The sequence below is a fragment of the Grampus griseus genome (genome assembly GCF_964374135.1).
Source record: "Grampus griseus genome assembly, chromosome: 1".
In the NCBI taxonomy this organism is placed as follows: Eukaryota; Metazoa; Chordata; class Mammalia; order Artiodactyla; family Delphinidae; genus Grampus; species Grampus griseus.
The window spans coordinates 158,213,977-158,241,650 of NC_139017.1; the positions used below are offsets into that span (position 1 = coordinate 158,213,977).

Here is a 27,674-nt window from a genome sequence, read left to right on the forward strand (position 1 = left end):
AGGGCGCGCGCGCCGCGCCCCGCAGCGCCCCCTGAGGGGCGGCGGCGGGAGCTGGTTCCGGCTGCGCGCGCAGCGGTGGTGGCGGCGGCGCGATCGGCCGGGCTGTAACCGTCGTCCGTCCGGTAGCGGCTGGAGCGGCAGCGGCGGCCGGGCACGGCGCGAGGCGACGCCACAGGGCAGCGGCGGCAGCGGGGACAGCGGCGGCAGCCGGAGACGCAGCGGCGGCCGCAGCAGCAGCAGCAGCAGCAAGACGGACTCGTGGACACGCGCCGCCGCCGCCGGGCCGGGCCGGGTGTCGCGCGCCGAGGCTGGGGGGGAGCCGTCGCCGCCACCGCTACCGCCGCCGCCGCCGCCGCCGAGGTGACTGAGGAGAGAGGCGCCTCCTCGCTCCCGCCGCCGCCGGACTTCAATGCCCAGTCCCCAGCTCGCCAGCGTGAGTGCGCTGCTCCCGGGCGGCCCCCGCTCTGGCTCCCGGGGCCTCGGGGCAGGGGAGGGCGGGAGGCGCCGCAGCCATTAGTGCAGGCCCGAGACACGTCCCCGGAAGGAGGGCCGGGCCGGGGCCGGGGGCGGGGGGAGCGCCGCCGGGAAGCGTGGAGAGCGAGGGTGGGTGAGCAGGGTGGGGGGATCGCGCGTGTGGGAGGGGGAGGGACTAGTGTTGTGTGCAAGAATGTTGAGTGGGGGGGGCGATGTGCGTGCGTGAGGGCGAGAGTGTGAGTTGGGGACAGGGCTAGTGTGCATGTGGGGGGAGAGAGAGCATGGGGGAAGAAAGTGTGGATGGGGGGAGTTGGGGGCAGTCTGTGTGTGTGTGTGTGTGTGTGTGTAGAGGAGAGTGAGGGGGAGTGAGAGTGGAGGGCGGTAGGGGGGACAGTGTCAGGAGGGTGGGAGGAGAGCGAGTGTGGCCGAGTGTAGGGGAGAGTGAGGGGGAGCGTGTGGGAACGAGTGAGTGTGGGGAGTAGGAGTGTGCATGGGAGAGTGGGGTAAATGGGGAGAGTAAGTGGGGGAGGGAGAGTTTCTCGTGCCCGAGGTAGAGTGGTGGGGGGGGAGAACCTGAGTGCAGAGTGAGAGAGGTTGGGGAGAAGGTGAACGGCAGATGAGGGAGTGTGGAAGTGTGTGTGCCTGCGACTGTTCAGTCTGTGAGCCGGCTTCCTGGAGGCTCTCCCTGATTGTTCTCTACGGCCATAGTGAACCCGGGTGTCCTGGGTTAGGGAGTTCTTTCCTGGAGCATCTTGTCCCTGGGTCCTTGGGTTCAAGTATGAGGAGAGGGTACAGAAGTCTGTTCCAGTGGCACTACCATCTTCTGGCTCTGTGACCCCCCCCCCCATTATTTCATGACATGGACATGAATTTCCAAATTTTTCAAGCATATGATTGGCATTCCACCCTAGTCTGGGGTTCTGAGAGCTAACTAAAACAAATTTGTGTATTGCACAGACTCTTGTAAAGTATTGCTAGTTTTTCAGGTGAGAGGTATTCTATTGTTAGGTAAATTGAAGAAATGTTTTTTAGGTTTTAGCTCTTTCCTACCCTTCTGGAGAGAAGATTTTAAGAAGTAGTAATAATGATAATAATAATGGTGTAATATGTTGATGATAAAGAAGAACCATAGGCTAGCTTATTATTTTCTGGAATTTTTCAAGAAATGTATAAAGTATCTAGCAGTTCTAGCATCATTGTAGGCATTCAGCAAATGCTTGTCTTTATGGAGTCACCAAACTGTAGCCATTGCTGGATTAAATATGGTGGTTACTGGCTCCCTTCCTCTGTATTACAGAGTAGTTTCAGACAGGAAGTGAGTGAAATTATGCCTTATTCAAGGTGCAAAAGGAAATTAAGGCTTCAGAATGACACATTATTTTTTTTAATACATTTATTTATTTTTGGCTGCATTCTTCGTTGCTGCACGCGGGCTTTTCTCTAGTTGCGGGGTGTGGGCTACTCTTTGTTGCGGTGCGTGGGCTTCTCATTGCAGTGGTTTCTCTTGTTGTGGAGCATGGGCTCTAGGTGCGTGGGCTTCAGTAGTTGCAGCACGCGGGCTCAGTAGTTGTGGCTCGTGGTCTCTAGAGCGCAGGCTCAGTAGTTGTGGCGCATGGACTTAGTTGCTCTGAGGCGCGTGGAATCTTCCTAGACCAGGGCTCGAACTTATGGTCCCTGCATTGGGAGGCGGATTCTTAACCACTGCGCCACCAGGGAAGCCCAAAGTAGAGGTTCTTGGTGAAGAGTACCTTGATACGGATTTTATACTGTAATGGTGGGAAGTCTCTTAGAAGTTGGGAGTCTTTTCAATACAAGCAAAGAGTAGCGTGGTCCTTTTGGTACTAGACGCGATAGAATTACAAGCAAAAACATTGGTGTGTAATTAGAAGTCAGAAATTATATTTTTCTTACAGTGTCCTTTTCTGCATCACTAGCATGCTCTCTGCTTTCAGAAACAGTAAATAGTATTGATACTGTTTGGTGGGGGACCAGATTAATTAGTATTAAGTTCCTCCTATGTACCAGGTGTTTTTATACTCTCATTCAGTTCTCACAGCTACTATTAAAAGGTGGTAGGTGTCCTCATTTGCATTCATTTGGCACACGTTGAGTGGTTTCTATTTGCCAGACGTTAGGGATACAGTGATGAGCCCTCATTGACTTACAGTGATGAGATGAGAAGATATAGAGACTCAAAGAGGTGAAGTAACTTGTCCCAGCTGGATTAAAAACCCAGGTCAGTCTGACTCCAAAGTCTTTGATTTTTCCACTATACCGTCAACTACCCTCGCTAGGTTGTCTCTCTTTGAGGTTTCTCATCCACACAGTGACCTAGCAGCTTGTACAGATGAGAGATGTTGAAGGTAATTCAGAAGACTGAATGGCTGGAGGCAAGGAGATCATTTAGGAAATGCTGACTTGAGGCTCTTTGGGGCCTAAGTTAGGCTAGGCTTTTATGTGGGTGGAGATTCTGCCTTGGAACTCTCTTGGGGCCTTAGGGTGCTTTGAGACAAGAGTCTTATGAGGCACCTGGGATATGTCTGGGAGAGGAAAGTCTGATTAAAGAAACCCAGCAGCCTTTTAAATGTTTTTTTTTTTATTTTGGGGGAAAGAAGAAGAGTGTATTAATGGGGATAAGAGTCAACCAGAAGTTGTCACTTCTTTGTGAAAGTCTTTCTCTTCAGCTTTGTGGGATTTTTACCTCAGGAGATTTTGAAGATCAAGTGAGAAAATATATATGAAAGCACTTTGTTAATTATAAATTGAACTACAGACTCAAAGTATTATTATCACTAAGACTTCTACTAATGCAACAGTTTCTTATATTTAGTAGCTGGAAAAGGCTACTAGCATTTTAGACCACCTATATAAATGAAAAATTTTTTAAAACTGCTGAACCTGGTATATTCTGACTCAGAACAGCAAAAGTCAGACCACTCCCTCCATGAGTCAGGCAAGTGATATTTAATTTGAACGAACCAAATTTATAGGCAGAAACCATTTACAACATCATTGAACTTTGGTGGCACTAGGGAAGAGTAAATGTTTGAATGTTTTTGCATGTAGTTTCTTAAAAAGTCTGAAAGCCCCATATTTATGTTTTACTTGAAAAGACATTTGTGTGAACAAGGAAAAACATTTATTTTTCTTAAGATGCAACTTTTTATTCACTTTGTCTTTTAAAGATGACATTTCTATATGAGGTAGTTACTGAACACTTTATGGTTTTGAGACCTGAAGTTGAAATTGAATGGAGATTTATTTTATAGGGTTTGACTGTACTGTTCCTTTTTTGTTGGAATGTCGGATTGGTAATCAGTGAAGCCTCTAGAAAAAGCATTTACAAATAAGATGCAGATGAGCAGTACATAAATTTTTAGCTGTTGCTCTTGGAAGAGTGAAACAAGTTAGAGGGAAGCCTAAGTTAGGTTGATTTCTTTAAGTGATATCTCATTAGCTATACTACTTGTAGAAGTTGGTGATCTTTACAAATTTTGAGCAACTGGAAATCAGGACCCATAGTTTTAACATAGAAGACTTAGTTATGTTTATTGAATTAGGGTAGTAGTTAGAGATTTTGAGGTCTTGGAGTACTTATGAAGTCCAACATTATGCTTTAGGATTCAACATTACCATCTTAAGAATCTTCTGTGTGCTAAATCACGAATCATATCATTTTAAATTCATAATAACCCTGGGAGTGAGTAAGTGGCATTCTTCCAATTTTACAGATAAGAAAATTGGTTTAGGGATCAGTTGCTGAATCCTAGTTAAAGAGTATCAGTAAATAGATGGCAGTGGATTAAAAAAATTTTTTCCCTTTGGGGCTTAAAGTACTTAAGTCTCTAGCCATTTTTTTTTTTCCTCCCCAGTTAACTGTAGTCATTTTACAGGGGATTATGTAGGAATTAGTAGATGTTAAAGAAATCGCCTTTTTTTTGCTTGAAATTTAGTTTTTAGTTAGTTTTCTTTTTTTTTTTTTAAAGGATACCTCAGTTACTTTTTTTGCTCTTTGGGGGATGTTGCTGCTTTGAGATTTTTTTCAAGGTACTAGTTGGGTTAGATAGAAACTGATGATTATTCTCGAAGTTTGTAAAGCAAGAGTCCTTGATGTTACAGTTTCAATAATTTTGTATCTTGCGTTTGTTAAATGAACAGTGGATGCCACCGATTAAAATTACTTGGGAAATGGTGATTTGAATCTGCTAATCTGGAGTATTAGAAGAGTCTTCTATCCATTTTCAACTTCAGAACTAGTATATATATACAGAGGTGTCTGATAGCTTTCTCTGGTTATTCTTCATTGTACTGACTGAACCACATTCTCTAGCTCCTTTGACTTCCTGGCCACTCTGTTGAGACTTGAAACCTTACAGGATTGCTTGGCGTAGAGCTCAAGTGGATATTGTATCTGAATCTTTTGCTCCATGGAGTTGTAGGGGTCTAGGCTAAACCAGAAACTGTCACTACTCTGACACCTCCATGAGAGAAGCTGTACAGTACTGCAGGCTCTGTCCACTTTCCACAGTTACCCTGTGGAGTTACTAGGACCCAGATGAGAAAATAACCTTTCTCCTGCACGTGTTGAGGTGGTTTTCCCCGATCAATCAGTATAGACTTACAGGGCATAAACTCTGCCAGAAAAATGGCTACAAGGGGTTGACAGATTATACCAACAGTTTTTATGTGATTTGAATACAAATGTTTTTTGTTTGCCTACACTGATTTCTTACCTGCGGATTCTGTAACACAGCATCCACTCCATTTTAAGTGATCTAGAAACTAAATTTCATCATTTAAATATAAATTTACATTTTACAACATTCTTTTTTAAACTGTAGAGAATTTTTAGATTAAGCTTTTCTGTGACCCTTTCTTTGCTAGTTGAGCCTGTTTTGAAAAAATATTTTGACCGTTAGAACCCTCTTTCCTTTTAGAGAATTTAATTCCTTTCATGTATTTTTGGGTTGAAATTTCATTCTTCTCAGAAAATGTTAATTCTTTTGGCATAAAATGCGCACATGATATATTTGCTTTAGCAGATCAGATAAATTACTTTATATTTTTATTTCCCCAGTGGTCAAAAATGTTGGCTCTTAACTAATGTATTGTTTGACAAGGATTCAAATTCACAATCAAGTCTGCCTTTTTCTAGTCTTTTCGTTTTGAGATTCACTAGGTTGTACCACCACAGTCTTTGTAGATTGGATTTATATACATATGTTGATATTTACTATTTTTAATAGCAAAACAAATTGGTGTGTTTCCTTCTTTCCATTATTGGTGAAAAGCCTGTCATGAGGGAACAGAGTGACTGGTTAGTACAGAAGGATATGAGTCATCAGCAGGATTTGTCAGCAAATTGAGAAGGATATGATGGAGAAACAATAGATGTAGTGACATTCTTCATTCTGCATGTGTGGTTACAAACAAGTTTCCTTTTGGTGATTGGTTTAAATTATTCAAATAATTTAGATCTTTCTGGATGAAGAGCACATCAAATTTAAGTCATAGCCTAAACTCTGAATTGTTTTTCAGGTGAGATGAGATATTCATTTGGAGGTCATCACCAAGCAGAATTTAGTTAAACTTGTATCTATTTACTAGGAAAAAGAATTCAGCAATCAGGTAGGTTTTAGTAAGCTGAGAGGCTATTTTTGTGAAGCTTGCTGGTAATTATGGAGCAGCTCAGTAGATCAGAAGATGCTCACCAATATGGCAATACTTGTTTTCTCTCAGTGAGCAAAGAGTTACTACTACTCTACTTTTAAGATTCCTAAGAGCTTTTATTGGATTTGAATTGGTCTAAAATTCTCAGCATGGTCAAGGCCTCCTCAGAGCTATCTAACCGAAGACTTAGCTCCTTTCTCGAGTCATGCTACCATGGCCTGTCTCTATTTCTATTAGTCTTGTCATAAAAATTTTACCTTTCCTCAGAAGTCTTAATTAATCCTACTCCATTCTACTCATGCTTATTTTGTGTCTTCAAAGTATGTAGCATTAATAATGAAATTTTAATGCTCATCATCAAATATTTTTCACCCATATTGATTCTTTTAGGTTCTTGATCCTGGATGGTGATTATATGGTATGCAAAGAGAGCTCCACAAATGCTTGTTTTAAGATTAGATGGGCTGAGTTTTAGTATCATTCAGAGCTGGTATATTGTCCTGCATCTCAGTAAGCATTTTGAGGAAGAGGACATGAAAGATTAAAGTTTGTATTCTTTTTTCCCCCACTTATATATTTATTTATTGCTGTGTTGGGTCTTCGTTTCTGTGCGAGGGCTTTCTCTGGTTGCGGCAAGCGGGGGCCAGTCTTCATCGCGGTGCGCGGGCCTCTCACTATGGCGGCATCTCTTGTTGCGGAGCACAGGCTCCAGACGTGCAGGCTCAGTAGTTGTGGCTCACGGACCTAGTTGCTCCGCGGCATGTGGGATCTTTCCAGACTAGGGCTCGAACCCTTGTCCCCTGCGTTGGCAGGCAGATTCTCAACCACTGCGCCACCAGGGAAGCCCCTAAATTTTGCATTCTTTAAGTGAGAAGAGAAGGAAAGTGAATCCATGTTGAACTAAGCTGGTGACCAAAGAATAATCACCCCTTGACATGGAATTATAGAGGTATTTCACCATTTTTACTTCACATTCATATGTAATGTGAAACAACTGCTTTCACTGTATGGTTTCTAAAGACTTTTGAATGTTGTATTTTATGAGAATAAACATCAAGTCATTACTGGGCAATTCAGTTAGTGGGTAGACAGCATATTTTAAAAGGCCACCAGCCTCTCCAAATTGAATTATTTGGGTTCTTGTCTGTTTATCTTGTACTAATACTCAGTGCACAGAGAGATGGCTGTGAAGTATAATGTGATTTTTAAGAAACAAGTTTAGGAGAGGAAGTGAAGTGTAACTTACTTAGGGGAAACTTGGACCAAAATGCCCTAACAGCAGAAAAATTTCTGGGGCTCAAACAAAAGAATTTATGCTGACAAGGTGTAATTTGGAATGTTTTTATTCCATATCCTGTACATAGAGAGCTTCCTTCCCCTCTTTTGGTGGTGGATACTTGAACAGGACCTTTAAATATGCTCAATATGTTAGACAAAATGGGGAAATGAAAGAGTTAAGCTGACCCATAAACTGCTAAGTTCTGAAACATACATTTTAAATAATGCTAACAATAGCTTGGAAGTTTTTGCTTTGCATGCTGCTCCTGTGCTGTAGGTTATTTTGAAAGGTGATTCAAATAACCTTTTCCCAAGTATCTATTTTGCAACCTCAGGGAACTTGCAGCTGTTACAGTCATTCTAACTGTCCTGATATAGCTCACAAAACATTTCAAAGTGGTTTTGACAGGGTGAATTCGGGTGTCCTTTTGGATTTTTACTACTGAGTTTGCTTTATTACAATTGAAATTCAGAATCTCAAATACATTTCCTTATTAATGAAATAATTCAGTGGTTCTTGAGTTAGTGTACGTATAGTGATGTTGGAAACTAAAGTAAAATGATTGAGACTGAAATTGTTCTCCAGGAAAATTATTTATCCTTTTGAGATTAAAGAAAGAAGGATGGAGGGAAAGAAGAAAACAAATATTAGGATTTAATTTTATGGGAATGCAGCTGAATTTGAGATAGTTCTCTATAGTATGAAGGAGGTTACCACAGTTTTTTAGGAAAAGAAGGTGCTTAAACTTTATAATAAAGAGGCCTGGGAGTCTTGAAATGTACATAAACTGAAGTCTTTAAACAAAAAGCACGTGGAGAGGGTAGTCCTGATGATACCTTTCCTTGGAAATGGAAATATGAATGAATAGAATCAATTTAATAGAGCTATTTAACTTAATTTTTAAAAGATTCACTGAAAACAATAATATAATGTTCCATACTAGAATGGTGTTAGGATTTTTAATGTTTTTACTGGTATTGAAATAATTTTTTAGAAAAAGTGAAAATTGGCCATAGTGCTGTTATCTTCATTTAAATTTTATTTCTGAAAGGAAAAATAACATTTGGACAAAGAGTTTCAGCTGGAGAGTTGCTAATCTTTAGAGGAACAATGGAGTACAAAATTGAAAAGTAAATATTTTGAAGTATGGCGTGAAAATATTTAATGCAATTTTTGTCTTACAGTTATTTGAAGAGGTAGGAATTACCAGAAAATGACAACTACTTCTAATTGCCAGGGTACATACAAATTTGAAAACCACTCCCTTTTCATTTGAGTGGGAACAGAGCCCACGGGACTTCAGAAAATAACTGTCACTGTTCTCAGAAGCAGGTGTGATCTGTTGGTTAATTGCTTTCCTTTCCTTTCTGAGTGGCAGGCCATGTATGTCCTGTTGGTTCTGAAGTGTTCAGATATTTTCCCACTATCAAGGTCATGCTTTCTTTTTATAGAACTGATTATTGATTTGTGTACTGGAACTTGATTCTCAAGTTCCCTCCTTAAATGAGGAAGTAGAAAAGTGGGAATAACCAAGGGAGTAACTCTGAAACTTTTTTTAGCAGTAAGAAGTGTGTTGCTATTTTTAGCTTGTTTACAGATATTTTGGATCATAATTTCTGTAGAATTTAATGATACCTCTTTCCTTATCAATTCCCCGGGACTGTAGTCAGTAGGGGACGGGAACTAACATTAATTTGAATGGTCTAAGTTCAAGGAGCCAGGTGTATTCACTTTTAGTTTGATAAATGCAACAATAGAGAGGATGAACAAAGATAAGTAGTACAGAGAGTAGAGCTCTTATTTCGACAGGGCTCTGATGAGTTGGGAGTAGGTATGAAAGTGAAAATTTCCAATTTAAGATCAGTTAACCAGGAGATGAGGTTTTTTTTTTTTAATTGAAATTTAGTTGGTGCAATATGTTAGTTTCAGGTGTACAACATAGTGATTAGGCATTTAAGTACATTGTGAAATGATCATGTCTATAAGTCTAGTAACCATCTGTCACCGTAAAAACTTATTACAATATTATCAACTATATACCTTATGCTGTATATTACATCCCTATGACTTATTTTATAATGGGAAGTTTGTACCTTTCAATCCCCTTCACCTGCTTCGCCCAGTCCCTCACCCAGAAGATGAATGGCTTTTTGTTTTTTTAAAAATAAATTTATTTATTTATGGCTGCCTTGGGTCTTCGTTGCTGCCTGTCGATATTCTCTAGTTGTGGCGAGCGGAGGCTACTCTTCGTTGTGGTGCGGGGGCTTCTCATTGCGGTGGCTTCTCGTTGTGGAGCAGGGCCTCTAGGCGCGCGGGCTTCAGCAGTTGTGGCACATTGGCTCAGTAGTTGTGGCTCACGGGCTCTAGAACGCAGGCTCAGCAGTTGTGGTGCACGGGCTTAGTTGCTCCGCGGCATGTGGGATCTTCCCGGCTTGAACCCGTGTCCCCTGCATTGGCAGGCGGACTCTTTTTTTTTTTCTTTTTTTAAAAAATAAATTTATTTATTTATTTATTTTTGGCTGTGTTGGGTCTTCGTTTCTGTGCGAGGGCTTTCTCTAGTTGTGGCAAGCGGGGGCCAGTCTTCATCGCGGTGCGCGGGCCTCTGACTATCGCGGCCTCTGTTGTTGAGGAGCACAGGCTCCAGACGCGCAGGCTCAGTAGTTGTGGCTCACGGGCCTAGTTGCTCCGTGGCATGTGGGATCTTCCCAGACCAAGGCTCGAACCCATGTCCCCAGCATTAGCAGGCAGATTCTCAACCACTGCGCCACCAGGGAAGCCCCAGCAGGCGGACTCTTAACCACTGTGCCACCATAGAAGCCCCAGAAGATGAGTGTTTAATTAGCAATGTTGAGTTTTCTTTAGTTTACAAGTCTTAATCTCAAATGGTCAAAATGCAGTAGATACAGTAGTACTTTAAAGAGGAATTTCCTTGCTTTTCTTTCTTGATGGTTGTGAAGATTTTATGGTCTGTTGTCTGAATAGTCTGTGAATATTCGGTCAGCCTTCTGTGAGTTATTAACAGTTACTCAGGGCCTTGAGTTTTTTTCCCCCACAGACCCCATATCCAGTCTGTGGACAAATCTTTTTGGGTTCCACCTCAAGGTACATCTTGAAACTGATTCATATCCTCTCTACTGCTACTGCTTTGGCCCAAGCTACCATTATCTGTCTCCTAGATTATAGTATCAAGTTCCTACCGGATTTCCCTGCTTCCACCCTTACTACTCATAATCTGTCTCCATATAGCATCTAGAGTGATCCTTTTAAACATTGGTTGTCACTCTTGCTTGAAACCTCTTATTTTTCTCTGAGTAAAAGCCAAATACTTCTGTTGGCCTGTAAGCCTCTCTTTTTATTTCTCTGACCCTATTCATTCCCTTGCCTTATCTGCTCCAGTAGCACTGGCCCCCTTGCTGTTCCTAGAACACTCCAAGCATGGCCCCACCTCATAACCTTTGCAAGAGCTAATCCCTCTGCCTAGAATGCTTCCTCAAATATCTATTTGGCTCAAAACCCCAGGACTAGGATAAAAGGTCACTTTTTTCATTGAGGCGTTTCCTGCTAGCCTTATTTAAAAGTGGAATCCCCTCTCCCTTCTGACACTGCAGATTCCCCTGCTTTGCATTTTTCTCCATAGCAGTTGCATGTTTTATTTGTCTTTTTCTTCCTGCTAAAATATAAGATCCATCCTGACAGGAATTTTTGTTTGTTTACTGCTCTTGCTGCCCATATAAGAATATATGGTATATATTATGTATCCAATAAATATTTGCATTTATACATTCTTAACTGGCCAAATTGCAGTGTCTAGTCCTTCATGAGAATGAATTCTTTACTGTTGACAGATTATTCATACTTAAGGGAAATGCAGGTGTCTTCAATGAGGTGAAATTAATTTGTCTTAGGAAAAAATTGTTGCAAGGTGTTAGTCTTGTATACCATATTATGCTTTCATGTTGTCTGCTTGTAGAAACCACGCTGACTCAAATTTGCATGACTTCCTGTAGAATTTCTGGCAAGAAAAGTAAACAGTAAATGTATACTTACTTGTTCCTCAGACCTTTGCTTTTAGATTTTATTTTCTAAGATCTAGAGTTCTTTTGTACATTTACTTATAATGTACTGTTTTTAATTTGGTGAATACTGGCATAACCTATCAAATTAGAGGGGTTTTGCATCATCACTTTAATTTGTAAATAGAAGTGATTTCAGTGGAAAGCTTGTTGTGAGTGGCTTGACAGGATTTTTAAAAGGATGCCCAGTAAGTGTGGGTTACATTAAATGGGGCTGATTTTGTAAAGTTCGTTCATGCCCTTGAATTCTCTATATTTATATTTGAACTTAGAATTACAGTTGCCAAAGCAGGATCTGAATTTTACTCCATAATTTAGTATCTTTAACAAAGAAGAAAGCTGTCTTTCTGGAAATGTGTAGGTACAGGCTTGCCAGGGACAGAAGGACTAGCCCTTTTGAGGCTCTTTGTAATCCAGTGGTTATAGCACTGTTAAGGATGTAATTAAATTGTAAATCATTGTAGGTTCTTTATCACCCTAGAATTAAAAATTAAGGGGACTTCTCTGGCTGTCCAGTGGTTAAGACTCTGCATTTCCAATGCCGGGGGTGTGGGTTCGATCCCTGGTTGGGGAACTAAGATCCTGCATGCCACATGGTGCAGCCAAAAAAAAAAAAAAAAAAGATTAAAAAAAATTAAAGAAATTAAGGTAATAAGTGTACATGGGGAAAAAACAGTAACTGTTTAGAAGGTATATATTGTAAATCATGCTCCTGGCCTGAGTGAAAACATACTAAGTACTCACAAATATTTCTATATATACTGTTTATATTATCATGTACCTTGCTTTTTTCACTTATTAGTATCTCTTAGCCATCTTCCCGTATCAGTTTATATAGGTGTTTTATTCTTTTTAACCTCTCCATGGTTTTCCGTTTTAACATTGTGCCATGATTAAGTGATGGGTATTGTATTATTACATGCATTTTGGCTTTTGGTTCTCATCTAGGTAGATGTTAGCAGTTGAGCATTGACAGTGGATATTTAAACTTGTAACATACCCCTCTTCAGAGTTTTAAGTAGTCTCTGTTGTGTTATTGACTTAGTCTTACTGGCAGTGCACTGTCTTAGCTTGGTAGACCTCTGCTTGCTTGTTCTTCTTCCAGCCCCCTTTCTTTATTCTTCTTTATCTTTTCCTCTTCCCTCTTTAATTTAAAAGGATTTCTCTGTCACAGACCATCGTTTTCTAATTCTTCAGTGAAGTCATATTCTTTTGTTAAAAATGGAAATGTTGCCTAGGAAATGGAAATTCCCCAATTCAACATTTTAAAAGTTAGATTCTATAAAAGATAAAGGGTGGAGAGAATATTTGGATACGTATTTGAATTTGATCACTGTTATGTGTCAAGTACCAGCCTCTTCCATCATCTGGTAAATTAAAGTAAAAATCAATTTTTACTTGAGTAGGTAGAGCAGAATCAATGCCAGAGAGAAAACTTCAGAAAAAAGTTTTCCAGTAAGGTATACAGGTGCTGAGTTTATGCTAAAATGTATGGCTCTGTAACTGTTGAGTACTTTCCAGCTGTGGTAGGTTGTTTATGATTTTTTTATACAGACTGTTTGCTTTGCATTCTTATGGGTGTCACAGAAACTAACATTAGTTTATCTGAATTGACAGGTGCAAGAACATTTAACTGTTAATGTGTAGTTGAACTCCTGGGGGAGGGGGAAGGAACAGAAGCTTGCTTTTATCATGCATCTGTTAACACTGATAGAACATAGTGTTTCATTTGGCAGAAATTCCTTTGCTGGAGATCTCAGTATGGTATTAAGAATTGAAAATCTGGGAATTCCCTGGTGGTCCAGTGGTTAGGACTCTGTGCTTTCACTGCCGGGGTCTGTGTTCGATCCGTGGTCAGGGAACTAAGATACTGTAAGCTGTGCAGCCAAAAAAGAAAAAAGGAATTGAAAATTTAATAATAAGTTATCCTTCTCCCTGGTAGTGGTCCTTCCAAACTGAGCTTGGAGGAATAAGATGGGATAAAGGTTGTTCTGTTTTCTGAGAAGACAAACACTGATGACTGGGTAGAAAACTTAATGCTAGAGCTGTAACCTTTTAAGCCTGGCTGTCACTACAATGCTGGTCTTTCAGTGCCTTTCTCAGCTGACACACATATTAGCTGCCATAACAGCATTAAACCGAAGGGATTCAAACAGGTTAGAATTTCCTTGTGTTTTGCTCTGCATTGCACGCAAACCATTGTTCTTTGAGTAGTTATTTTAATAGTCTTTTCTCCCCTTATTATAAGGTCACAGAGTTGCAAATGAACATCCAACCAAATATTTGAAGAAAAGTTACACTGTCATGAATAAGATTATGACTTGAAAAATATGTGGATACCTCCATTAGTCAAAATTGGAGGGAAAATAAGACCTGGGTTCTTGTCCTTGATCTGCTGCTAATTAGCAGTGTGGTCTTAAGTTTTTGTAATCTCTCTGGATCCCAAACAGCAACTTTTTTTTTTAAAGGTCAGTGTATTTGATCTCTTAAGTTTCTGCCAGCTTTAAAATTCCTTGACTGTACAAGGAGTACTCTGTGAAATGTGTGATCTAAAGTGGCTGCGTTTTAGGGTTACAGTTAGAATTATGAGTTAGATTATGAGTTAGGAAGGGTGATGGTGTGTATTATGTTTTTGTTAGTTTGAATGTAGAAGTTTTGTGTGTTTACTGTAGTGGATAACTCATTATGCTGAGGTATTGAAGTTCTTACAATGCCATTTTGAATTTCTTGTGTCTCTCATATTTTAGGAATGTTTTAGTTTTGAGCTTGTGTCTATGGTAATATAATCAGAAGTATATAATTTACAAAATAAAATGCCATTAAGAATATCATAAAAAGAAGACTTGAAGATAGAAGATTAGGCTTGAAAGTTTGAGGCTTAGGTTTGTTCTTACCTCTTGCAGTTTCTTCCTGCAGGTGCCTCTGCAGTCATTATCTTTCATTTGTCTGGTTACAGTCATCTTTTTTAGAGTTCTAAATAAGCATTTATTGGTGGCTTAGGGAAGAGGCAAGTAGAAGGACTTAGACCTCGTCCCTATTTCCAGAGGAACTTATGATTATGTTGACACTCTGACTGAGCCAGCTATACAGATTACTGTGTTTCAAAAATTCTGCCACTTCTCTTCTTGCCTTGTTTTGGTAGGAATAATATTTGCGCAGGAGACTGCTGTGTGAATCATTAACCTTTGGATGCTTTTGTACTCTTGAGGTAGTGATGTGAGAAATAATAAAAAGATAAATTGGACTAGAAATGAGAGAATGGGATTTATATATTAGCTGAGTCAGCTGGAATTGTGGTACCTTGGGAAAAAATACAGGACTTTTCAGAAGAGTCTGAATTTGGGCCTAGCTAATTCATTCACCTTAGACAAGTCACTTTTCTGATCCTCTTTCCTCATTCATCATAGGTAGTTAAAAACTACTTAGAGTTGTGAGGAAAAGAAGATAACTGGTATCATATGAACTTTATGAACTGATATCATAAATGGGGCCAATGCATATATTTTGGATTGAAAGAATTAAATCCTCAAAGTGGAATTTTGGTAAATAGCCTTCATTTACAAATATAATTTTAACCAAAGATAGTTAACATCAAAGCAGACAAATAAGGAGATCATTTGATGTGAACTTTATAAAAAAGTCCATGGAGTGAAGTTTTAAGTATCTTTTAATCATTTAAAAATGATTTAAAATGATTTTAAAAATTCATTTTAAAATGACGAGTTAGAAATAATCTTATTAGTATAGAACTTTATTGAGCCTCGTTTTGAAAAAAGGAAGACATATTTAACTTTTTTTTTTGGCTGCACCATGCGGCATGTGGGATCTTAATTTCCTTACCAGGGATCAAACCTGCCCCCCCGGCAGTGGGAGCACGGTGTCTTTTATTTATTTTTTTTAGTATTTATTTTATTTTATTTATTTATTGGGTTGCGCTGGGTCTTAGTTGTGGCAGGCAGTCTCCTTTGTTGCGGCACATGGGCTCCTTCGTTGCGGCAGGCAGGCTCCTTAGCTGTGGCTTGAGGGCTCCTTAGTCGTGGCATGCACACTCTTAGTTGCAGCATGCTTGTGGGATCTAGTTCCCTGACCAGGGATGGAACCCAGGCCCCCTGCATTGAGAGCTCGGAGTCGTAACCACTGGATAGCCAGGGAAGTCCCAAGACATACTTAACTTAAATCTCTGACTTTTAATACTCTTGGTATGTACTTCTGTCCTATTCTTGGTAGATGGCAGTAGTTTAGAAGTGGCGCCATTTCAGATGTCTTTGGGCTCATAAAGAATGTATTCTTGACTTTTGGGCATTGTGTTTGCTGTCAACCTCCAGTTCATTTTCTTTATGATTGTCTCCTCCAGGTTTTTCGTTGGAATATACGTTGCACATTTATGGCGATTCTGAGCGTGAGGGCAGACTTCTGCCAGGCTCAGCACAGCGTTTCCGCTGACAAGTGAGCTTGGAGGTTCTATGTGCCATAATTAACATTGCCTTGAAGACTCTGGACACCGAGACTGGCCTCAGAAATAGTTGGCTTTTTTTTTTTTTTTTATTGCAAGCATATATCTTTTAATGACTCCAGTAAAATTAAGCATCAAGTAAACAAAAGTGAAAAGCGACCTACTCTTTTAACTTGTCTCACTAGTGCCTAAATGTAGTAAAGGCTGCTTAAGTTTCGTATGTAGTTGGATTTTTTTGGAGTCCGAAGGTATCCATCAGCAGACATTGAGGCCCAAATTGAATTTGGATTCAAGTGGATTCTAAATACTTCTGCTTATCTTGAAGGGAGAAGCTTCTTAAAGAATAAACAAGTTGAATAGAGAAAACACTGATCGATAATAGGCATTTTAGTGGTCTTTTTAATGTTTTCTGCTGTGAAACATTTCAAGATTTATTGATTTTTTTTTTCATTTTCCCCATCACACTCACACACGCACGCTCACACTTTTTATTTGCCATAATGAACCGTCCAGCCCCTGTGGAGATCTCCTATGAGAACATGCGTTTTCTGATAACCCACAACCCTACCAACGCTACCCTCAACAAGTTCACAGAGGTAAGATTGTAGCATGGTCTACGTTTTGGATTGATTTATAGGTAAAATCCTGTTAAAAATTAACACCACTCTAAAGAAATCTTATACCACAAAGCCATTTATTTCTGTGATTGGAGTATGGATGATAGTGATCCTGTGGATCTTACCAGTCTTTGTTTGAATTAGTTAAAACAGATTTTTAAAAGAACATTTATGGAATTTGAGGAGATCTTAGAGATTGTCTAGTACTGTGTTTTTTCCTTTGAACATTATTAGCAGTTCTTTTGTTACAGTTTCAATAATAAAGCTAATTAACATTTATTGAATACTTAGTACGTACCCAGCATTACAATAAGCAGTTTTATGCATTATATCATTTACTCCTCACAGTAACCCTATGAGGTATAGGTACCATTATTTCCCTTACAGATGAGGAAACTGAGGTTCAGAGTGGTTTAGTAATTTGCCTGAAGGCAAATTACACAGTATGTGGTAGAACTATCTCTGACACTAAAACCCATTTCTTCCTAAAATGCCCTAACCACTTTTGATGAAAAGCTACCCTAGAACTACTTAGCAGTAGGAACCACATTATTCAAGGGTCCAGAAATTTAGGGGAAGGAAAGGTATTATAGGTAGCATTTTTATGTCAGATCCTGCATTTTTTCTATTGGTAGTAGTAGAGAAACATTTTGTACTTTATTCAACAGGCATTTGAATGTAAGCTTTTTAATCATTCTCAGATTGTTCAGTCTCAATGATTTCTGTTGATGTATTTGTGGAGTAGACTTAGAGAGCTAGATGAACTCCTAGGGATTCTAAATCTACCTCTCTCACTTTACAAATGGCAAAACTGAGTTCAGAAGAGGTTTTGACTTGCTGAAGGTCACAAATATTTACCATAAAAAATTTCTACTGGAAACTTTCAATGAACAGCTACTGTGGAGTTCACTTTAATGGGATTTTATTTGTATTTTGAAATTTTTAAAAATTTCTGACTCATTATATAACATTAGCAACTCTCCTGAGTCTGTTTTATGAGAAGGCGTTTCTGTGAATAATAAAGTCCTTTAGCAATTAAAATAACTTTCTCTTTAGATAACCAGATGATGGACACTTCTTGTAGGATATCACTGTTATGCTTATTTATATTTTTAATTCTCTGAGCTTCTTAACTTTGTGTACACAGTGTACAAGTTAATTCCAGGCCGGTATGCCCTCAGGTTGTTCAGTCACCTTTAAGCCTGGCTGAATTACATGATACTATTTTCAGCCTGTGGATTCCTTGGTCATAGACTCCTGCAGCTATAAAAAGATGTCGGTGGCCTCTTGAAGTTAGTTAGTGACTGGATTAGGCATTACTGTAGGAAAACTTCTAAAGGAGCAAGACTTCTGGCTGTAATTGTGTGTTACTTGACTTTGTAATATAATACCACTATTTAATCTGAATTTCAAAATTGCTTTTGTTTCTTTAAATTATAAAAAGCAATATGTACTTAGTACATAAAAATGAGAAGTTACAGATAAGCAAAAGACAATTTAAAAATACTGTTAATACCTGGTGTCTAGATGTTTTTTCTGTATTTATGTATATATTTATAAATATACATATAGATAGGATCACACTGTGTATTTTAGAAAAATTTCCCCCAACCTCCTTAGTATTATTTTTATAGCTGTCATAGTATTCTGTATGGATGTGCTATACTTTTTTAACCATTCACCTGTTTTTGGACCATTAATGTTTCTGTCTTTATACCATCCCAAACAACCTGTGCTAAACATGCTGGTACCTAAATCTTTGTGTATATCTTTAATTATTTCTTTAGTATAAATTCCCAGAAGTAGAATTTCTAGGTCAAAGTGTGTGTGTGTTTTTAAAGTTTTTGCATTAATGCTACCAAATTGCCCCTTACAAAGGTGGGCCTTATTGATGCTTCCACTTTGAATGCAAGAATGTCTATTGTATATGTTGTTACAACGAGAATGATTTTGATCTTTGTCTGAGAATGAGGTCTCGTTTCAGTTTATAAGAGTATATTTTTAAAGCTTTCATTGCAGATTCTAAAAACAAGTTTCCTTATATTTGTTTTTCTTTAAAGGAACTTAAGAAGTATGGAGTGACAACTTTGGTTCGAGTTTGTGATGCTACATATGATAAAGCACCAGTTGAAAAAGAAGGAATCCACGTTCTAGTGAGTGTGTAGTATTTTAATTTTTCACTACAAACAACTTGTACCTTTCAAACATAGATATTTTTAAAACTTGGCACTCATAGTTTGCTTTTTAAACTTACAGGAGATACAGTAATCATAGCAATCTGTTAAAATTTCTTTGGATTGGCAGTTTTGTTCATTTATGCCCTTGAAGTCCACAGATGCAGAGTATTTTCAACAAAAAAGGCAAAATTTAGTGCACACTTATTTCAAGAAAATGGAAATTTCATTTTTTTTCTCTAGGAAATTACTGTGACATTTAGCTTTTGTTTCAAGGCTACTGGTTTGAATCTAACTGAAAGTAGTTTCCATCAGACATTCTTTTTTTTTTTTTTTTCGTGGTACGTGGGCCTCTCACTGTTGTGGCCTCTCCCATTGCGGAGCACAGGCTCCGGACGCGCAGGCTCAGCAGCCATGGCTCACGGGCCCAGCCGCTCCACGGCATGTGGGATCTTCCTGGACTGGGGCACGAACCCGTGTCCCCTGCATTGGCAGGCGGACTGTCAACCACTGCGCCACCAGGGAAGCCCCTATGTGCCTATTTTTTATTGAGAGTTAGTTCTGTAGTCTTTACTGCATTGGTTGGTAGTTGAGAAGGCAGCTGATGCAAAGAAAATAAATGTCCTGTTGGTAAGGCAGTTGTCTCACATCTGATACATAAAGTTTCCTCACTTCCACATTGGTGAAAACACAAAAATCAAATAGCCAAACATTATGTTTTTTAAAATGTATTTTAATAGTATGGCATGGTAATAATACTTTGCTTGCATTCCTATTTCTAAATGACTTTAAGATCCCCTGGCTGGAAATCACTGGGGATAAGTATAAACGTGTATAAAATGTAGCCCTGTGTTTAAAAAAATAAAAACAGAATTTTAAGTTCTGAAATTAAACCAAATACAAGTTCCTTTTCCTGTATTGTATGTTCTTTAGAGAGTAGATGAGAAATCAGTTTGTCTTGACAGTTGGCAGGGTGAGAAAATGAACTGCAGATTGACCGTAGTCTGTTTGAATCAGTAATGTTGGTAAACACCTTTATGAAATAGAAATGAACTAAAGAACTTGAAGTAGTTTGTAGAAGATAGTGGTAGATCTGGGATTTATTCCAGGCCTTTAAATCTAGGCTTTTGTTTTGTTTTAAAGAGCTGTGATCAGATAAAATTAAAGGTCTAACTAAAGCTGGAAAAAAACCAAGGATATTTAGAATTAAGCTTGGAATTTCTTTTTTTTCCTAGGCAGAATTTTTTTTTAAATTTTTTAAATAAACTTTATTTTTTAGAGCAATTTTAGGTTCACAGCACAACTGAACAGAAGGTACAGAGATTTCCCATATATGCCCTGATCCTACCCATGCATAGCTTCCCCCATAATCAACATCCCCCGCCAGAGTGGTACACTTGTTACAACTGATGAACCTACACTGATACATCATCATCACCCAAAGTCTATAATTTACATTAGAGTTTGCTCTTGTATGTTCTAGGGGTTTTGACTAATACATAATGACATGTATCCAGCACTATAGTATCATACAGAGTCGTTTCATGACCCTAGAAATCTTCTGTGCTCCACCTATTCATCCCTCCCTTCTCCCTAATGCCTAGGCAGAAATTTTAGTTTAAGTTGGATTGCTAATTTACTTTTGCTAGGTGAAGAGGGTTTGGAACACCTTATAAGAGGATATTCCCAAAGTGAGACCTTTCAACCCTTTGACCAATGTTCTTGTAAATCAGAAGCACATTGGAAAAGACTAATGGTCGTTTCAGCCATGTCAGTTTGAAGTTCAGATGCTTCTAAATTACTGCTTTAGTGATTTTTTTGGATAGAAACTGCTTGTATGAGTAAGTAAAGCATGTTTCATATTATTGTTTCTTAACTAGATGCATTTTAGGGAGTCTTAGAGGAAGTAAGCTCTTGACTAAGGTACTTACTAGTTTTACTGCTATTTACAGTTAAACTTTGTAGTGACATTTATAATGATAACATTGACAGCCCTTTAATTATGGGGCGTAGTTGACAAACATAATGTGCTGTCATGGCTAATGGGCTCCATGAAGTGTTCTAGTGGTGCCAGTAATGAGTGCACAGTCAATTTAGTGCTCTGTCACTTTTCCCTTTTTCCTTCTCTAATATTTTAAAGTGTCCTTATCCAGTCTCATTAGAATAGTATTGTTAAAAAAAAAATTCCCAGTGTCTTTGCATTTCTGTCCTTGAAGTTAGATGGGACAGAGGGTATGATGCAATATGTGAATGTCCCTTCCCCCCTTTCTTCAAAATGACTTGTGTTGGTTTCTCAGGACCTTGTGCGAGGTAACAAGGAAGATAAATCCCTGCCTGTATTGTGAATGCACATGGGGTTGGTCTTAATTGAAAAACAACCCAAATCAATGAATATAAAAAGAGAAGGGAATACTTGAGAAAATGGTTTTCATTTCCTCAGGATCATATCATGTGGCACTATACTTGTAAAATGGGGTGTGTATAATTTAGGCTGAGCTTTAAAAATATTTGCTGCTTGACTTTTAAAAAAATACATATGTAAGCACAAAGATAGTAGTATGTTTCTATTATGATCTGTTGGAAATTACTTATCAGAGTCTTTAAAGAAAAGACATCATAACTTAGAGCTATTTGGGGATAATCCTCAAAAATATTTATATTCGTAGAGACCAATGAGATACCAGTTGGTATACTTTGCCAAAATGGACTTCTAAATCTTATTGACAGGTGGTGTGTCCTCTCTTACTTTGTCTTGGTTTTAATTTTAGTTTTCTCTATTATGTCTAATTACTGTTCTATTCAGATAAAATATTTGAAGAATGCTAACCTCTTATCACTCTTGTGATAAGACATATTTCCAAAGAAAAAGTTTGATGCTTATGTTGCTGGTTATGTATGCTTCATTGAGAAGGCTAAGTTGGCACACTTGAATTTTGATCTTGGATCATTTTTCAGAAGTGATCAGAATTGTGTGGTTAAGTATAGGTACATGGGGCTTCCCTGGTGGTACAGTGGTTGAGAATCTGCCTGCCAGTGCAGGGGACACAGATTCGAGCCCTGGTCTGGGAAGATCCCACATGCCGTGGAGCAACTAAGCCCGTGTGCCACAACTACTGAGCCTGCGCACCACAGCTACTTAAGCCCGTGAGCCTAGAGCCCATGCACTGCAACGGAGGAGGCCACGGCAACGAGAAGCCCACGCACTGCAACAAAGAGTAGCTCCCCCTTGCCGCACCTAGAGAGAGCCCGTGCGCAGCAACAAAGACCCAATGCAGCAATACATACATACATACATACATTTATTAAAAAAAAAATCGGTACATGTAGAACAGTTAGTGCAATTAGGCCTGCCCTGTGTATGCAGCTGTTGTGCATTAGGATGTTAATTCTGGAGAAAATATCAATTTAATGTAAAAGACCTTTTCCTCCCAGGATTGGCCTTTTGACGATGGAGCGCCACCCCCTAATCAGATAGTTGACGATTGGCTAAACCTACTAAAAACCAAATTTCGTGAAGAGCCAGGTTGCTGTGTTGCAGTGCATTGTGTTGCAGGACTGGGAAGGTAAGTTCTTCCCCTTTTGTCTGTGAATTCATTATCAAAAATTTCACTTTGATAGAAACTGCATTTATTACGCTAAATATTAAGTTGCCTGAAAGGAAAGGAAACGAGAGCAAAAGCTGGTGTAATGATTTCTCAGAATAACTTTTTATGTTTCATTGTCTGAGTCTGGGTTTAGTGGGTGGTGGTTCATAAGTTGTTTTGGAACTGGTTTAATGTAATTATCTTTGAGCCAAAAATACAGTCTTAATTCAGTTTCTCCATTTCCAGTAATCAAAGTTTTAGGTGTTTGAAATGGGCAACAAAGTTAAAATAATTTTAGATTTGAAGAATCTGTACATGATTAATTTTAGATTGAGATGAATGGAAGTTAATAGATGAAGAGCAGATGGTTGAACCTTAAATTCTTGAAAGGAAATGTATGGAGAATGAAAGTTGACTTTGATTTTAAAATCTTTTTCCTTGAGCACTGCATGGAATGGTGTTGCGACACTCATCAACAGTAGATTAAATGTCAATTTATAATGTGCATTTTGACTCCAAACATTAATGCAAGCTGCTGTTGCCTCAAGGTGGTGGTGACTCAGGCTGTTACCTCTGCTCAACCCTTTCGTTCGCTATTTTCCTTTTTTGCAGTTTAGTGTTGTACAGTTCTTCAGGGTCAGACGTCTCTAGTCCTTATCCTGATTTGGGGCAGTTTTTTAAACTAATAGCTATCCTAGTTAGGTAGTCAGTCCAAAGTTAGTGCCTTATAATGGGCTTATTAAAAACATCATTTCCTTTGTTATATTAATATATATATAGAAAGCAACTCCTAATTACGAATTCTCTGCCACTCTCCCAGCTCATGGAAAGGATTTTGTTGAGGAAGTCTAGCACCTCTTTAGTACTTGATGAAGAGATGATATTAAAATTGATTTGTAACAAAAATTTTGAGACACTCAAGATAATCCGTTTGGTCATTTACTATGATAATGGTTAAAGATCAGTGGATTTTTGGTGACATAAAATGATGTGAAAATTTGAGATATAATGTGATGATGTTTTAAAGAGTAAAGATCTTGTAATAAAGGTTTAGAATTTTGTACTTTACTAAAAATAGAAAATACCATAGAAGCTGTAATGATTTAGATATTTTTACTATGTAGAAAAATATCAGATATTTTAGTGTACAGGAACAATGAAAGCTCAAGCTTTACATAATTTTGGTAATAAGTAATCCTGGGTTTTAAAAAATCCTTTAATTCCAAAGACCTGTGGTTATTTACAAATGAGTTTATCTCTGCAGGGCACCTGTGCTGGTCGCACTTGCTTTGATTGAATGTGGAATGAAGTACGAAGATGCAGTTCAGTTTATAAGACAGTGAGTATGAAGTTTTATGTTCAGAAACACATAAAGCAGGACTTCCCTGGTGGTCCAGTGGCTAAGACTCTGAGCTCCCAATGCAGGGGGCCCGGGTTTGATCCCTGGTCAGGGAACTAGATCCCACATTGCCATAACTAAGAGTTCTCATGCCTCAACTAAAGATCCTGCATGCCTCAGCAAAGATCCTGCGTGCCACAACTAAGACCCGGCACAGCCAAATAAATAACTAATTAATTTTAAAAAAACACACAAAGCAAAATCATACAAGAGAAAGAAATTATAAAAAGTACCCATTCATAGTACAGGGTAATTTGCTGTCTTTGGCTTAAAATATTATTTGAAGATATCAAAAATGGCAAGTGATAAAGAGACTCACAATAACACTACTGGCTCCCAGATTTAAAGATTTTCTAATTTAGGTGGCAAATTTGGGCATTGTAGAATATGTCCAGTATATGACTTGAACATCTAGGAGTCTTTAAAATGAATAGCTAGGTAGCTGAGTCTCAGTGATGTGGTGCCTCTTTTAATGGCTGTCCAAAATGCCTTCCAAATGTAACTCTCTGTGACAAAGAGGAAAGGAAGAAACTATAGAGGAGCAGTTAATCACCTAGGATTCTTAAGTGACCTGTTCAGTCACAGAATCAGGATGGTAGTGCCCAGACAGAATCTTGACAGCAGTCTGGAATAACAGGCCATGCTATTTTTTTTGTCCAGAATTCTTTGGCAGTTATTGTCTTGCCCTTTCCCTTTCTAACCTTTTCTTAAAAAGAAAAGAGAAAGAAAGAAATAAAAAAATGACTTTGTGACAAAGGGCATGAAATGTATGGTAGCTCTAGGAAGATAACATGTTTCAAGGAATGCCATCTGTGTCTGCTGCTTCAAATAAATACTTCCTCATTTATCCTAAATACTTGCTGCCATTTCTAATATGAAGAATATATTAATTGGGAAGAGTATAGTCAGATGTCTCTGGATTAACCATTCTGATCTTTATTAAACGATTAATAGACTCTAATGAGAGTTAGCAAAGAAAATTTGTCTATTCTTTTAGGAAGGCACACAGAAAGTTCATGTTTCAGTTCAGCCCTTTCACTTAAGAAGTGAGGTTGTATGGGAAATATGCTGGTTTTCAGCTGTGTAGAGTTAGAAAGGCCATAGGCCATAAATACACTTTTCAGTGAATCAGGCAGCTCTTTTTTTACATGATAAAGTGTGCCATTCTTGTATTTTCAGAAAAAGAAGGGGAGCATTCAATTCCAAACAGCTGCTTTACCTGGAGAAATACCGACCTAAGATGCGATTACGCTTCAGAGATACCAATGGGCATTGCTGCGTTCAGTAGAAAGAAATGTATACGAAGGCTGACTTGATCGTGGCATTTAGAGGGAACTCTTGGTACCTGGAAATGTGAATCTGGAATCTTAACTGTGTCATCAAAGTAGTGATGGATTCAGTACTCCTCAACCACTCTCCTAATGATTGGAAAAAAACAAACAAACAAGAATATATCCCTCTATAACGTGAATAAAATGTTTAAGAAAAGAAAAAGAGAAAGAAAAAAAAGGATTAATTTAGTGAAGGATGATTTTGCTCCTAGTGTTGGAGTTTGAATTTCTGCCAGGATTGAATTATTTCAAAATCTCCTGTCTTTTTAAACTTTCTCAAAATAGGTCTCTAAGGAAAACCAGCAGAACATTAGCCTCTGCAGAACCATCTGTTTGGGGAGCACACTCTTCCATTATGCTTGGCACATAGATCTCCCTTTTGTGGATTTCTTTCTTTCTTGGGGGGGGGGGAGGCACGGTGTATTTTTCCCTTCTTCTCACTTTCGTCTATCCCTCTTTTTTCCCCTGATACAAGTTGTAGGTGAAATAGGAGAAGCCCATGTTGCTGTAGATGTGCGTGCAGTCTGGCAGCCTTAAGCCCACCTGGGCACTTTTAGGAAAAAAAACAAAACAAAAAAACACCAAAAAAAAGAAAAAACAAAAAAAGGCAGTGGCGTATATAGTATATGATCCAGGTGTTTTTTAGTCTTTACTGATGATGGGGTATTCATGTTAGTTTCTTTTCTTGAAAACCCTATTCAACATTAGGCAAAGTAGCCAGGAGCCTTTTTTGTTTTGATAAATTTGTGGGGAAATGGCATTTTAAGAGGAGTCTCTCAAAGAACTTAGCTGAGAGTCGAATTCATCTCTTTTCCAACCAATGAAGCTAAGTGGATGTCCCAGAGATTGTTGTTTTCGGAAGGGGAGTACTCCAGGCCGTCACTAAAGATATGTCCAGGCAGAGCATTAGCACACTTTCTACACCTTGTAGAATTGTGGGCTGTAGCATTACTCTGATTTTCTGTCTAATGATGTCAGAGAATGCTGTTAGTGTAAAGTTTTTATTTTAGGACTTATTTGTACTCTGAATTTTCAGGAACAGTCAAAGGAGTAGCAGCAAAGACACAATATTTTAGACTTGAGAAATGCCTGTAATGGGTATTTCCCAAACTGCCCCCTATATGTACAGTTCAGTTTAACCACTGATTGCCTTGTTATTTTCTTACTAGGTTCTTTGTGAGATTAAAAAAAAATTTTTTTGCTGGTTCAAAACCAACAATGCCTAGTGAGTATGTGTCCACAGGCCATAATAGGGTAGAAGAGAGACATAGAGCAGCTCATTGTGTAGCAAAGGGACTGTGTGGCTAGTGCAGTGGTGTAGTATCATTTCTGCAGATTCTTTGCTGGGTTCAATGTACTGATCTAGAAAAGCTATTTTGCTGCTCCTTTGCAGTTGTGACCAGGCTGCATTGACAAAGCAAGTTGGAGGATACCATCAGGGGCTCTTGTACTCTCCAGCTGAATATTACATAATTAATAGTGCTCTGCTTCTAAGGATTTGAATAAAGTCTTACGGTCATCTTGTCCTGTTGGAATTTGCTGTGCAGAGCCATAAACTTCCCATTTTGTTAGGATCAGCTAGGCCAGTAGGAATGGACCAGGACCTTGTTTCACACTGATGATACCTCAGATGTTGGCTGGCTATGTGAACTGCCTATTTCCTATGCCGAGTTGTTTTGATTTTTAAATAAATAAAAATCTGTAGATTCTCTTCTCCCCCATCCCAGAAAACAAAACAAAATAATGCTTTTTGAAATTGTTTCTAGGATTTTAAAGTGAAAAATGATGGTACTATCCAAAATTCTTTATTTCAGAACCTGACAGTAGATTCCTTTAACATAGGCTCAAGATCAAAACAGCATACCCTCTAAGCTCAGATAGACAGTTGACTCCAAGGGTTTTGATCAATACCAGAACAAACCTTTTTCCTTTGACATGCTCTGAGTTTTGTTGTTTGGAGGGAGGGAAGGAGGGAGGGGGAGAGAGAGAGAAAGGGAGAGTGAGCGTGTGAGAGTGTGTGTGTGTGTGTGTGTGTGTGTGTGTGTGAGAGAGAGAGAGCGCGAGAGAGCGAGAGAGAGCAGTATCCACCAGTAACAGTGCCTGCCTGAGTTGGGAAAATTACATTCCTGGTTCTGTATGAGGAGAAGGGTATATAAAACAACATGAAACATTAGCCCTCATTTTGTTTTAAATTACAGACTAATGTTAATTGTTCTCAGAACTGGATTTTCTTCAAAATTAAACATTTTTTTCTTTTGGATTTAATGAAGTATTGCTAGCTGAAGCCAGTTTGACATGGTGAGGGAGATGTCAGACTGATGAAAGGTGTGCAGCCTGATTTAAAACCAAACCCTGAGCCCTTTTAAAGAACAATAAAACATATTTTACATGCTCTTTGTCTGTGCATTTGTTCTCCACCCTCAGGTTGAGTTGTCTCCTTAGAAAACTTGGTATTCTCAAGGCCTGTTTTGGATCCCGCTAATAATTACTTCGGAGGTGAAATAATTAGAGGTTGGGAAGTTCGAAGATTTCATGCCTCCCAGGTGTTCAGTAAGGGCAGACTTAACAGTAGTTGGGATACATCTGGTTCATTTTCTGGTTCAGTTCTTGGACACAACAC

The 27,674-nt window shown here is 38.9% G+C and overlaps 1 protein-coding gene across 1 annotated transcript; it reads left to right on the forward strand.

The window, feature by feature from the left end:
• Positions 1-176: 176 nt before the first annotated feature.
• Positions 177-27,448, forward strand: PTP4A2 (protein tyrosine phosphatase 4A2). The gene is made up of 6 exons (XM_082652009.1): positions 177-433; positions 15,851-16,545; positions 18,627-18,719; positions 22,173-22,303; positions 23,589-23,663; positions 24,903-27,448. Exons 2-6 carry the CDS (start codon positions 16,450-16,452, stop codon positions 25,009-25,011), a joined length of 504 nt encoding a protein of 167 aa, XP_082508135.1. The 5' UTR covers positions 177-433; positions 15,851-16,449; the 3' UTR covers positions 25,012-27,448.
• The last annotated feature ends 226 nt before the right edge of the window (positions 27,449-27,674 follow it).